The sequence below is a fragment of the Oncorhynchus nerka genome, unplaced genomic scaffold, assembly GCF_034236695.1.
Source record: "Oncorhynchus nerka isolate Pitt River unplaced genomic scaffold, Oner_Uvic_2.0 unplaced_scaffold_1403, whole genome shotgun sequence".
NCBI classification, from domain to species: Eukaryota; Metazoa; Chordata; class Actinopteri; order Salmoniformes; family Salmonidae; genus Oncorhynchus; species Oncorhynchus nerka.
In genome coordinates this window covers 31335-45668 of record NW_027039909.1, presented here as the reverse complement: position 1 = coordinate 45668, position 14334 = coordinate 31335, and the positions used below count along the sequence as shown (strand labels likewise).

At 42.7% G+C, this 14334-nt stretch overlaps 1 protein-coding gene across 1 annotated transcript in view; it reads right to left on the bottom strand.

Moving 5' to 3' along the window:
- LOC115127669 (isoleucine--tRNA ligase, cytoplasmic-like) overlaps positions 1-14127 on the bottom strand; it is a gene marked incomplete at its 3' end in the record, with an annotated part of 75797 nt that extends 61670 nt beyond the window's left edge. The window contains exons 1-5 of the mRNA XM_065015493.1: positions 14020-14127; positions 13429-13552; positions 12977-13133; positions 9917-10036; positions 5061-5143 (exon numbers count right to left, since the gene is read on the bottom strand). Coding sequence (XP_064871565.1) covers positions 5061-5143; positions 9917-10036; positions 12977-13133; positions 13429-13547 — 479 coding nt within the window. The remainder of the gene's footprint in view (positions 1-5060; positions 5144-9916; positions 10037-12976; positions 13134-13428; positions 13553-14019) is intronic.
- Between the last annotated feature and the right edge of the window lie 207 nt (positions 14128-14334).

Sequence of the window (14334 nt, the reverse complement as noted above, 5' to 3'; positions counted from 1 at the left end):
TACCCACAATATCAAAGTGTAATTATGGTTTTCAAGATGTTTACAAAGCAACGTGTTGAGTCGATCAGGTTTCAACTCTTTTTGTTATGGTGAAGCCTAAATAAGTTCAGGAGTAAAAAAATGTGCTTTTAACAAGTCACATAAATAAGTTGCATGGACTCACTCTGTGTGTAATAACAGTGTTTACTATGATTTCTTTTAATGGCTCATCTCTATACTCCACAATTATCTGTGAAGGTCCCTCAGTCGAGCAGAGAATTTCAAAAAAACTCATTCATCCATAAAGACCAGGGAGGTTTTCCAATACCTCGCAAAGAAGGGCCGCTATTTCCCTTACCTAAGGGAATTGTTTAATTTATACAGGGTTTTTTCCCCGCGGATGGACAGTAAACACTTGTGCATACACAGAGAAACAAATTAACTAGGGTCTTTTTAGTTTGTTTTTCATTTCAGTATATCTCACCCCCGAAACACACACACACTTTTGTAATCGTCTATGCTTCCCTGCCGAAACAGTTCAGAACAAGTTTGTGCAAATATTATGACTACATTGTGTGACAGGTTTTTCTTTTCCGGCTATTCAGGAACAACAACAAAACATTCTGAAGGCAAACTGAAGTTCGGAGCAGTAGTCTACGCCCATTTCGTCTGTGATTGGTCAACGGTAGGGATTCTTCAATAAAAGTCTGTTGAAATCCATTTTTCTTTCTTGAAAAATCACGCACCATTCCTTAAAAATGTAAACTTGCGCGACTAAAATCTCTTCGGCAAAAAAAAACGTCAAAATGAATGACTGATTTTGTTTTACGTTTAGATAACTTGTGACTGTTTTTGGAGGTTCCCTGGTTCCTCATCGTTTCCTCCAGGTCCTCCTGCAGCTGTTTTTGGAGGTTCCCTGGTTCCTCATCGTTTCCTCCAGGTCCTCCTGCAGCTGTTTTTGGAGGTTCCCTGGTTCCTCATTGTTTCCTCCAGGTCCTCCTGCAGCTGTTTTTGGAGGTTCCCTGGTTCCTCATTGTTTCCTCCAGGTCCTCCTGCAGCTGTTTTTGGAGGTTCCCTGGTTCCTCATCGTTTCCTCCAGGTCCTCCTGCAGCTCGTGTCAAAACGGTAGTTGCCCGTCCAAGTGGGACTTTCTCCGTCCCTAAAACCTCTTCTTTAAAACATTTTCCCTTGATGTTCCTGTCGTTCTTCCTCATCAGACACGATAATCTATTCAGCCATCGTCTCTAAATGTAACTAGAGGTTAAGGGAGCTTAGGAGGAGCCTTAAGGTTTTATATCAAATTTGCCCCTTAGGATGTTTTTGGTTTTGTTTTTTTTGCATCTGTCAAAGTAGATAAAATGTAATCAGACGTGTGACTGACTCCGCCAGGACAGCGGAGTCAATCACCACCTTCCGGAGACACCTGAAACCCCACCTCTTTAAGGAATACCTAGGATAGGATAAAGTAATCCCCCCCCCCCCCCTTAAAAGATTTAGATGCACTATTGTAAAGTGGCTGTTCCACTGGATGTCTTAAGGTGAACGCACCAATTTGTAAGTCGCTCTGGATAAGAGCGTCTGCTAAATGACTTAAATGTAAATGATAATGTATATTTAAGGGAAACATTACTTCTTTTTTTTTAAAGAAATCCCTTTATGCAACACACTTAAGAGATGAGACCAGTTTAAAAGGGGAAAAGATAGGTGGGGGGGGGGGGGGGATTAACTTAGGGTGTTTTATGCAATCGGGCCCTGTCCCTCATTAACTTAGGGTGTTTTATGCAATCGGGCCCTGTCCCTCATTAACTTAGGGTGTTTTATGCAATCGGGCCCTGTCCCTCATTAACTTAGGGTGTTTTATGCAATCGGGCCCTGTCCCTCATTAAGTTAGGGTGTTTTATGCAATCGGGCCCTGTCCCTCATTAACTTAGGGTGTTTTATGCAATCGGGCCCTGTCCCTCATTAACTTAGGGTGTTTTATGCAATCGGGCCCTGTCCCTCATTAACTTAGGGTGTTTTATGCAATCGGGCCCTGTCCCTCATTAACTTAGGGTGTTTTATGCAATCGGGCCCTGTCCCTCATTAACTTAGGGTGTTTTATGCAATCGGGCCCTGTCCCTCATGGCTCTACTGTCCATAGCCACTCTGACATCAAAGTAAATGCAACAGAAAATCATGCTTACATTTTTTTTTTTACAAATAAAAAAACTCACCTCAATGTGATGATCAAACTGAAGTAAAAAGGTTCAACAGCAGGTTGAAAACTGAGTGTAAAAAAAAAATCTGGTTGTTGATGTTGTTTCAAAGTCAAACACAACGATAATAACAGCGCTTTCTAAGGTGATTAATTTTTTAAAAAAAACATCCATATTTGAGCTTAAGCCCCCCCCAAAAAACTGAATTAAAATTATAATCGTGCCTATATACAATACATAGCCGACTGCATATTACACATTGGCAGGAAAAAATAAACTAATTTAAAATGTCTTTGGTACATAATTGGTCTAGCCTATACTCCAAACTTTAAACACATTCGAGGAATGGTCTTTGAGTCAGGACTGTAGTATTATAATGTGGAGTGGATGGACAGGTTACCTGATGCTACACTACAAAGAGAGAAGAGAGAATGTATAGACCTTGGCCACGCTGTTGGTTCATGGATTGGCCACGCTGTTGGTTCATGGATTGGCCACGCTGTTGGTTCATGGATTGGCCACGCTGTTGGTTCATGGCCACGCTGTTGGTTCATGGATTGGCCACGCTGTTGGTTCATGGCCACGCTGTTGGTTCATGGATTGGCCACGCTGTTGGTTCATGGCCACGCTGTTGGTTCATGGATTGGCCACGCTGTTGGTTCATTGGCCACGCTGTGGGTTCATGGATTGGCCACGCTGTTGGTTCATGGATTGGCCACGCTGTTGGTTCATGGATTGGCCACGCTGTTGGTTCATGGATTGGCCACGCTGTTGGTTCATTGGGCACGCTGTTGGTTCATGGATTGGCCACGCTGTTGGTTCATGGATTGGCCACGCTGTGGGTTCATGGCCACGCTGTGGGTTCATGGATTGGCCACGCTGTGGGTTCATGGATTGGCCAAGCTGTGGATTCATGGATTGGCCACGCTGTGGGTTCATGGATTGGTCACGCTGTGGGTTCATGGATTGGCCACGCTGTCGGTTCATGGATTGGCCACGCTGTTGGTTCATTGGGCACGCTGTTGGTTCATTGGGCACGCTGTTGGTTCATTGGGCACGCTGTTGGTTCATGGCCACGCTGTTGGTTCATGGATTGGCCACGCTGTGGGTTCATGGATTGGCCACGCTGTGGGTTCATGGATTGGCCACGCTGTGGGTTCATGGATTGGCCACGCTGTGGGTTCATGGATTGGCCACGCTGTTGGTTCATGGATTGGCCACGCTGTGGGTTCATGGATTGGCCACGCTGTTGGTTCATTGGCCACGCTGTGGGTTCATGGATTGGCCACGCTCTCGGTTCATGGATTGGCCACGCTGTGGGTTCATGGATTGGCCACGCTGTGGGTTCATGGATTGGCCACGCTGTGGGTTCATGGATTGGCCACGCTGTGGGTTCATGGATTGGCCACGCTGTGGGTTCATGGATTGGCCACGCTGTCGGTTCATGGATTGGCCACGCTGTCGGTTCATGGATTGGCCACGCTGTTGGTTCATTGGCCACGCTGTTGGTTCATTGGCCACGCTGTTGGTTCATGGATTGGCCACGCTGTCGGTTCATTGGGCACGCTGTCGGTTCATTGGGCACGCTGTCGGTTCATTGGGCACGCTGTCGGTTCATTGGGCACGCTGTCGGTTCATTGGGCACGCTGTCGGTTCATTGGCCACGCTGTCGGTTCATTGGCCACGCTGTTGGTTCATTGGCCACGCTGTTGGTTCATTGGCCACGCTGTTGGTTCATTGGCCACGCTGTTGGTTCATTGGCCACGCTGTCGGTTCATGGATTGGCCACGCTGTCGGTTCATTGGGCACGCTGTTGGTTCATTGGCCACGCTGTTGGTTCATTGGCCACGCTGTTGGTTCATTGGCCACGCTGTGGGTTCATGGATTGGCCACGCTGTCGGTTCATGGATTGGCCACGCTGTTGGTTCATTGGGCACGCTGTTGGTTCATTGGGCATGCTGTTGGTTCATTGGGCACGCTGTTGGTTCATTGGCCACGCTGTTGGTTCATTGGCCACGCTGTTGGTTCATTGGCCACGCTGTTGGTTCATTGGGCACGCTTAACAGTTTTGAGTCATAAATCTGCTTGAAAATCTATGACTTGAAAATGGTTGTCTAGCAACGATCAACTTGACAGAGCTTGAAGAATTTTGGGGGGGGAAATGGTGGCGTTCCAGGTGTGGAAGATTTACCCAGAAAGACTCACAGTGGTAATCGCTGCCAAAGGTGATTCTAACAATTATTAAGTCAGGGGTGTGAATACTTATGTAAATTAGATATATTTCTGTATTTCATTTTCAATAAATGTGCAAAAAAATGTCTAAAAACATGTTCTCACTTTGTCATTATGGGGGTATTGTGATGTCATTATGGGGTATTGTGATGTCATTATGGGGTATTGTGATGTCATTATGGGAGTATTGTGTGTAGATTGGTGAGAAATACTGATTTAATCCATTTTTGAATTCAGGCTTTAACAACAAAATGTGGAATAAGTCAAGGGGTATGAATACTTTGTGAAGGCTCTGTACAATGCAGTGTGCAAGGACATTATCGAAGACAAACCAGGTACAAACGTGGTGCTCTGTAGCTCAGTTCGTAGAGCATGTTTGGGCCAACTTTTTGGCTCGAACATTTTTTTTTTTTTTTAATTCAACGGAGAGCCGCACAGATTTCTTTCAAGGAAATCAGTGCGGCCCTCCAAACTCGGGTCGGGTTGAAAAGGTTCGCGGTTCATAGTTTGTCCACACGTTGTAGAGTGTGGCACTTGCAACGCCAGGACAGTGGGTTCGATTACGCACCTGACTAAGTCACTGTGGATAAAAATCATCTAGTAAATGGCATATATTATATTCCATTCTCTAACAACAGGTTTCAGCCAACTCACCAGACAGTCTCCATGAACCAGGGGTACAGAGTCTTGTAGTCGTTCTTAAAGTCAATCCACCGTCCCATCCTGGTTACAGAGTTCTGGTGGACAAACACACAACATTTTTAGAATAAATCCAGTTGGTTTCTGACTCCTGATAAAGACAGGTCCTTGAACAGACACATGACAGTGACTCCTGATAAAGACGGCCCCTTGGACAGACTGTCATGACTCCTGATAAAAACAGCCCCTTGGACAGACTGTCATGACTCCTAATAAATACAGCCCCTTGGACATACAGCCCCTTGGACAGACTGTCATGACTCCTGATAAAGACAGCCCCTTGAACAGACTCATGACTCCTGATAAAAACAGCCCCTTGGACAGACTGTCATGACTCCTGATAAAAACAGCCCCTTGGACATACAGCCCCTTGGACAGACTGTCATGACTCCTGATAAAAACAGCCCCTTGGACAGACTGTCATGACTCCTGATAAAGACAGCCCCTTGGACTGTCATGACTCCTGATAAATACGGCCCCTTGGACAGACTGTCATGACTCCTGATAAAGACAGCCCCTTGGACAGACTGTCATGACCCCTGATAAATACAGCCCCTTGGACAGACTGTCATGACTCCTGATAAATACGGCCCCTTGGACAGACTGGCATGACTCCTGATAAAGACAGGTCCTTGAACAGACTCATGACAGTGACTCCTGATAAATACAGCCCCTTGGACTGTCATGACTCCTGATAAATACAGCCCCTTGGACAGACTGTCATGACTCCTGATAAATACAGCCCCTTGGACAGACCGTCATGACTCCTGATAAAGACAGCCCCTTGGACAGACCGTCATGACTCCTGATAAAGACAGCCCCTTGGACAGACTGTAATAACAGAGTGCACTAAACCGGAGCATAACGTTATCAGCAGTAATCAAAACTGTATTGGGACTGACAAACAATTGTGGAATACAGTTATGGAACAGTTACGAGACACTTGAGGAATATCTCAAATGCAAATCATCAGGATTCAAGTGTAATTACATAGTATACCAGCCCTATATAATTACATAGTGTACCAGCCCTATATAATTACATAGTGTACCAGCCCTATATAATTACATAGTGTACAAGCCCTATATAAATTACCAGCCCTATATAATTACATAGTGTACCAGCCCTATATAATTACACATAGCCCTATATAATTATAGTGTAATTACACCAGCCCTATATAATTACATAGTGTACCAGCCCTATATAATTACATAGTGTACCAGCCCTATATAATTACATAGTGTACCAGCCCTATATAATTACATAGTGTACCAGCCCTATATAATTACATAGTGTACCAGCCCTATATAATTACATAGTGTACCAGCCCTATATAATTACATATAGTATATAATTACATAGTGTACCAGCCCTATATAATTACATAGTGTACCAGCCCTATATAATTACATAGTGTACCAGCCCTATATAATTACATAGTGTACCAGCCCTATATAATTACATAGTGTACAAGCCCTATATAATTACATAGTGTACCAGCCCTATATAATTACATAGTGTACCAGCCCTATATAATTACATAGTGTACCAGCCCTATATAATTATATAATTACATAATTACCAGCCCTATATAATTACATAGTGTACCAGCCCTATATAATTACATAGTGTACCAGCCCTGTATAATTACATAGTGTACCAGCCCTATATAATTACATAGTGTACCAGCCCTATATAATTACATAGTGTACCAGCCCTATATAATTACATAGTGTACCAGCCCTATAGAATTACATAGTGTACCAGCCCTATATAATTACATAGTATACCAGCCCTATATAATTACATAGTGTACCAGCCCTATATAATTACATAGTGTACCCCTATATAATTACATAGTGTACCAGCCCTATATAATTACATAGTGTACCAGCCCTATATAATTATAGTGTAATTACATAGTGTACCAGCCCTATATAATTACATAGCCCTATATAATTGTACCAGCCCTATATAATTACATAGTATACCAGCCCTATATAATTACATAGTGTACCAGCCCTATATAATTACATAGTGTACCAGCCCTATATAATTACATAGTGTAGCCCTATATAATTACAGCCCTATATAATTACATAGTGTACCAGCCCTATATAATTACATAGTGTACCAGCCCTATATAATTACATAGTGTACCAGCCCTATATAATTACATAGTGCCCTATATAATTACATAGTATACCAGCCCTATATAATTACATAGTGTACCAGCCCTATATAATTACATAGTGTACCAGCCCTATATATTACAGCCCTATATAATTACATAGTGTACCAGCCCTATATAATTACATAGTGTACCAGCCCTATATAATTACATAGTATACCAGCCCTATATAATTACATAGTGTACCAGCCCTATATAATTACATACCAGCCCTATATAATTACATGTACCAGCCCTATATAATTATAGTGTAATTACATAGTATACCAGCCCTATATAATTACATAGTGTACCAGCCCTATATAATTATAGTGTAATATAGAATTACATAGTGTACCAGCCCTATAATTACATAGTGTACCAGCCCTATATAATTACATAGTGTACCAGCCCTATATAATTACATAGTGTACCAGCCCTATATAATTACATAGTATACCAGCCCTATATAATTACATAGTATAATACCAGTGTACCCCTATATAATTATAGTGTAATTACATAGTGTACCAGCCCTATATAATTACATAGTGTACCAGCCCTACCATATAATTACATAGTATACCAGCCCTATATAATTACATAGTGTACCAGCCCTATATAATTACATAGTGTACCAGCCCTATATAATTACATAGTGTACCAGCCCTATATAATTACATAGTGTACCAGCCCTATATAATTATAGTGTAATTACATAGTGTACCAGCCCTATATAATTACATAGTGCCCTATATAATTACATAGTGTACCAGCCCTATATAATTACATAGTGTACCAGCCCTATATAATTACATAGTGTACCAGCCCTGTATAATTACATAGTGTACCAATATATTACATAGTGTACCAGCCCTATATAATTACATAGTGTACCAGCCCTATAGAATTACATAGTGTACCAGCCCTATAGAATTACATAGTGTACCAGCCCTATAGAATTACATAGTGTACCAGCCCTATAGAATTACATAGTACCCCTATATAATTACATAGTATACCAGCCCTATATAATTACATAGTGTACCAGCCCTATATAATTACATAGTGTACCAGCCCTATATAATTACATAGTGTACCAGCCCTATATAATTACATAGTGTACCAGCCCTATAGAATTACATAGTGTACCAGCCCTATATAATTACATAGTGTACCAGCCCTGTATAATTACATAGTGTACCAGCCCTATATAATTACATAGTGTACCAGCCCTATATAATTACATAGTGTACCAGCCCTGTATAATTACATAGTGTACCAGCCCTGTATAATTACATAGTGTACCAGCCCTGTATAATTACATAGTGTACCAGCCCTGTATAATTACATAGTGTACCAGCCCTGTATAATTACATAGTGTACCAGCCCTGTATAATTACATAGTGTACCAGCCCTATATAATTACATAGTGTACCAGCCCTGTATAATTACATAGTGTACCAGCCCTATATAATTACATAGTATACCAGCCCTATATAATTACATAGTGTACCAGCCCTATATAATTACATAGTGTACCAGCCCTATATAATTACATAGTGTACCAGCCCTATATAATTACATAGTGTACCAGCCCTGTATAATTACATAGTGTACCAGCCCTATATAATTACATAGTGTACCAGCCCTATATAATTACATAGTGTACCAGCCCTATATAATTACATAGTGTACCAGCCCTATATAATTATAGTGTAATTACATAGTATACCAGCCCTATATAATTACATAGTGTACCAGCCCTATATAATTATAGTGTAATTACATAGTGTACCAGCCCTATATAATTACATAGTGTACCAGCCCTATATAATTACATAGTGTACCAGCCCTGTATAATTACATAGTGTACCAGCCCTATATAATTACATAGTGTACCAGCCCTATATAATTACATAGTGTACCAGCCCTATATAATTACATAGTGTACCAGCCCTATATAATTACATAGTATACCAGCCCTATATAATTACATAGTGTACCAGCCCTATATAATTATAGTGTAATTACATAGTGTACCAGCCCTATATAATTACATAGTGTACCAGCCCTATATAATTACATAGTGTACCAGCCCTATATAATTACATAGTGTACCAGCCCTATATAATTACATAGTGTACCAGCCCTATATAATTACATAGTGTACCAGCCCTATATAATTACATAGTGTACCAGCCCTATATAATTACATAGTGTACCAGCCCCGTATAATTACATAGTGTACCAGCCCTGTATAATTACATAGTGTACCAGCCCTGTATAATTACATAGTGTACCAGCCCTATATAATTACATAGTGTACCAGCCCTATATAATTACATAGTGTACCAGCCCTATATAATTATAGTGTAATTACATAGTATACCAGCCCTATATAATTACATAGTGTACCAGCCCTATATAATTACATAGTGTACCAGCCCTATATAATTACATAGTGTACAAGCCCTATATAATTACATAGTGTACCAGCCCTATATAATTACATAGTGTACCAGCCCTATATAATTACATAGTGTACCAGCCCTATATAATTACATAGTGTACCAGCCCTATATAATTACATAGTGTACCAGCATTATATATAGTATTTGTGTGGTTGTTTGCGCACCTCCCATTCGTTAGCGTATCTCATGACGATCATCCTGCATTGCCGGTTGTACTCAGCAATCCCCATCTTGGCCACATCGTCCGGTCCCTTGATGTCCAGGGTCTTATCAATCTCATACTCCTGTAATGGTATAGGAACACAGGGGGGCATTAGGGGGTCTATCAATCTGTAATGGTATAGGAACACAGAGGGGGCATTAGGGGTCTATCAATCTGTAATGGTATAGGAACACAGGGGGGCATTAGGGGGTTTATCAATCTGTAATGGTATAGGAACACAGGGGGCATTAGGGGGTCTATCAATCTGTAATGGTATAGGAACACAGGGGGCATTAGGGGGGTCTATCAATCTGTAATGGTATAGGAACACAGAGGGGGCATTAGGGGTCTATCAATCTGTAATGGTATAGAAACACAGAGGGAGCATTAGGGGTTTATCAATATGTAATGGTATAGGAACAGAGGAGCATTAGGGGTCTATCAATCTGTAATGGTATAGAAACAGAGGGAGCATTAGGGGGTCTATCAATCTGTAATGGTATAGGAACACAGGGGGCATTAGGGGGTTTATCAATCTGTAATGGTATAGGAACACAGAGGGGGTCTATCAATCTGTAATGGTATAGGAACACAGAGGGAGCATTAGGGGGGTCCATCAATCTGTAATGGTATAGGAACACAGAGGGAGCATTAGGGGGGGTCTATCAATCTGTAATGGTATAGGAACACAGAGGGAGCATTAGGGGGGGGGGTCCATCAATCTGTAATGGTATAGGAACACAGAGGGAGCATTAGGGGGGGTCCATCAATCTGTAATGGTATAGGAACACAGAGGGAGCATTAGGGGGGGTCTATCAATCTGTAATGGTATAGGAACACAGAGGGAGCATTATGGGTAAATTGGCTGTTTTACAAACGGTGGGCTACCACATGGGACTTCATAAAAGTGTATTGTGGGCCGGCATTGTATAGCCTAGACTGCTATTCTATGGGGATTGGCGCTGACAACAAAAATCACGCAAAAATGATCAATGGAAATCAAATTTATCAACCCATGGAGGAAAACCACACTACAGGCTGATCCAACTTTGATGTAATGTCCTTAAAACAAGTCAAAATGAGGCTCAGTAGTGTGTGTGGCCTCCACATGCCTGTATGACCTCCCTACAGTGCCTGGGCATGCTCCTGATGAGGTGGCGGATGGTCTCCTGAGGGATCTCCTCCCAGACCTGGACTAAAGCATCCGCCAACTCCTGGACAGCCTGTGGTGCAACGTGGCGTTGGTGGATGGAGCGAGACATGATGTCCCAGATGTGCTCAATTGGATTCAGGTCTGGGGAACGGGCTTTCCAGTCCATAGCATCAATGCCTTCCTCTTGCAGGAACTGCTGACACTCTCCAGCCTTGCATTAGGAGGAACCCAGGGCCAACCGCACCAGCATATGGTCTCACAAGGGGTCTGAGGATCTCATCTCGGTACCTAATGGTAGTCAGGCTACCTCTGGCGAGCACATGGAGGGCTGTGCGGCCCCCCAAATAAATGCCACCCCACACCATGACTGACCCACAGCCAAACCGGTCATGCTGGAAGATGTTGCAGGCAGCAGAACGTTCTCCACAGTGTCTCCAGACTGTCACGTCTGTCACATGCTCAGTATGAACCTGCTTTCATCTGTGAAGAGCACATGGCGCCAGTGGCGAATTTGCCAATCTTGGTGTTCTCTGGCAAATGCCAAACTTCCTGCACGGTGTTGGGCTGTAAGCTCAACCCCCACCTGTGGACATCGGGCCCTCATACCACCCTCATGGAGTCTGTTTCTGACCGTTTGAGCAGACACATGCACATTTGTGGCCTGCTGGAGGTAATATTGCAGGGCTCTGGCAGTGCTCCTCCTGCTCCTCCTTGCACAAAGGCGGAGGTAGCGGTCCTGCTGCTGGGTTGTTGCCCTCCTACGGCCTCCTCCACGTCTCCGGATGTACTGGCCTGTCTCCTGGTAGCGCCTCCATGCTCTGGACACTACGCTGACAGACACAGCAAACCTTCTTGCCACAGCTCGCATTGATGTGCCATCCTGGATGAGCTGCACTACCTGAGCCACTTGTGTGGGTTGTAGACTCCGTCTCATGCTACCACTAGAGTGAAAGCACCGCCAGCATTCAAAAGTGACCAAAACATCAGCCAGGAAGCATAGGAACTGAGAAGTGGTCTGTGGTCACCACCTGCAGAACCACTCCTTTATTGGAGGTGTCTTGCTAATTGCCTATAATTTCCACCTGTTGTCTATTCCATTTGCACAACAGCATGTGAAATTTATTGTCAAACAGTGTTGCTTCCTAAGTGGACAGTTTGATTTCACAGAAGTGTGATTGACTTGGAGTTACATTGTGTTGTTTAAGTGTTCCCTTTATTTTTTTGAGCATTGTATTATTTACCAGCAAGCAACGAAAATGTTCATTGTATAAAAGAAAGTCCACAAATCAACAACAAAAAGTTACTAAAATGCCATATCACTCCACACCCCCACTCATCTAGAAGTTAGCTCATCTAGCGGTTAGCTCCACCAGCATCACTCTGCATCCCCCCATCAATCTAGCGGTTAGCTCCTCTAGCGGTTAGCTCCTCTAGCGGTTAGCTCCTCTAGCGGTTAGCTCCACCAGCATCACTCTGCATCCCCCCATCAATCTAGCGGTTAACTCCTCTAGCGGTTAGCTCCTCTAGCGGTTAGCTCCACCAGCATCACTCTGCATCCCCCCATCAATCTAGCGGTTAGATCATCTAGCGGTTAGCTCCTCCAGCATCAAAGGACAGTTGGAAAGAGGAGATGTAGAAAGTTAAATAGTAATCATGAGTAAACACTCCTGAATATTAGGTCAAGTTTATCTACAGGAAAATAAAGTTAACAAAACATGTAAAAATTTGATATGAATAATGGGCTATTTCAACGGTTTTGATGGTTATTTTCTTTTCATGACAGTCTTCATCTACAAGCGTCAGTTACACGGTTATTCAATTACCGCCACAGCCCCGGCGACGAGTACAGTATCCCAAAGACATTCTTACCACAGGCAGGCCGTGACAGTCCCAGCCGAACCGGCGGTCCACGTGGAAGCCGCTCTGGTGGGCGAAGCGAGTCACGATGTCTTTGATGGTCCCTGCCAGGATGTGACCGTAGTGAGGGAGGCCTGTGGCGAACGGAGGACCGTCGTAGAACGTGTACCTGGAGAAGAGTTTACACATCATTCATAAAACAGATTCATCTTTTCTTTTTTGTATACTTACATATCGGGCTTAGTGATGTGTGGTTTCATGCACTCACTAGCCCTTTACTGTGTTCTGCATGTGTAAAAAGTTCACCTATAGACAGACTTTATGTTAATAGGCTTAATCTTTGACTAGACAATGGTTAGAGGAATTCTGTCTACAATACTCCTTCGATGTGGAAAAACAGTCTGTTACTGTTTGACAGTCAGGAATGACTCGACTGGTCCAGATGGCATGGCCCTTGTACTTACTTGGGCCTGTTCTTGGACTGTTTGAGACACTCCTGGAAGCAGTCCTTGTCCTTCCACAGCTGCAGGATCCTCTTCTCCTCAGAAGGGAAGTGGATGGATTCAGGAACAGGCTCCACCATGATCACTGAGTGATAGAAACACATCATAGTTAGTTGACTATTGGAGGGAAAGTGAATGACAACCAATGATGACGTTGGGACAACAACTCAACATTCTATAAATTCAAAACAAACATAACGTTAGCTAACTAGCAAGCAGCAATTATACTTTCAGTAACGTTAGTTGGATTTATATGCATGTTAGCTAATTCAGTTAACTGGGTTTAAACCTGGCTAGTATCGATGTTGAATAAATCTAGTTATAAAATATGAATAAATGCATGCTAGTAACGACGTATCATTGCTGTGCACATGTAAGTGGAGTGGTTAGCTTAGCCGGCTAGCTCGCTAAGTGCTTTCGACTACTCCGTGACACTGTACCCTCACGTTTGCATTCATATGGACGCATATGGCATCAACGTCAGGTAAATATAGTTTAATTGTACAACAGTTCAACATACAAATATTTAAATACCCATTCAGGTAAACTCACATGTCTTTCTTTCTCCGGCTGCCAACTTTGACGAACTGATGACAGGGAACTGATGCAATCAGAGGGAAAGCGGAAGCGGAAATGATGCATCACACCGACAGTAGCTGTGTTCGAATCCTCGCACTAACCGCACTATTTGTGACGTGTTTTAGTATTGTAGTGTGGGTATAGTGGATATAGTTAGTTAGGATATAGTGGATATAGTTAGTTAGGATATAGTTAGTGCACTTCAACATTTTACATAAGATATATCCATGTAATTCTATGATATCCAAATTTGTGGCTATTAATGATATCTGCGTTTTCTGTGAAAAA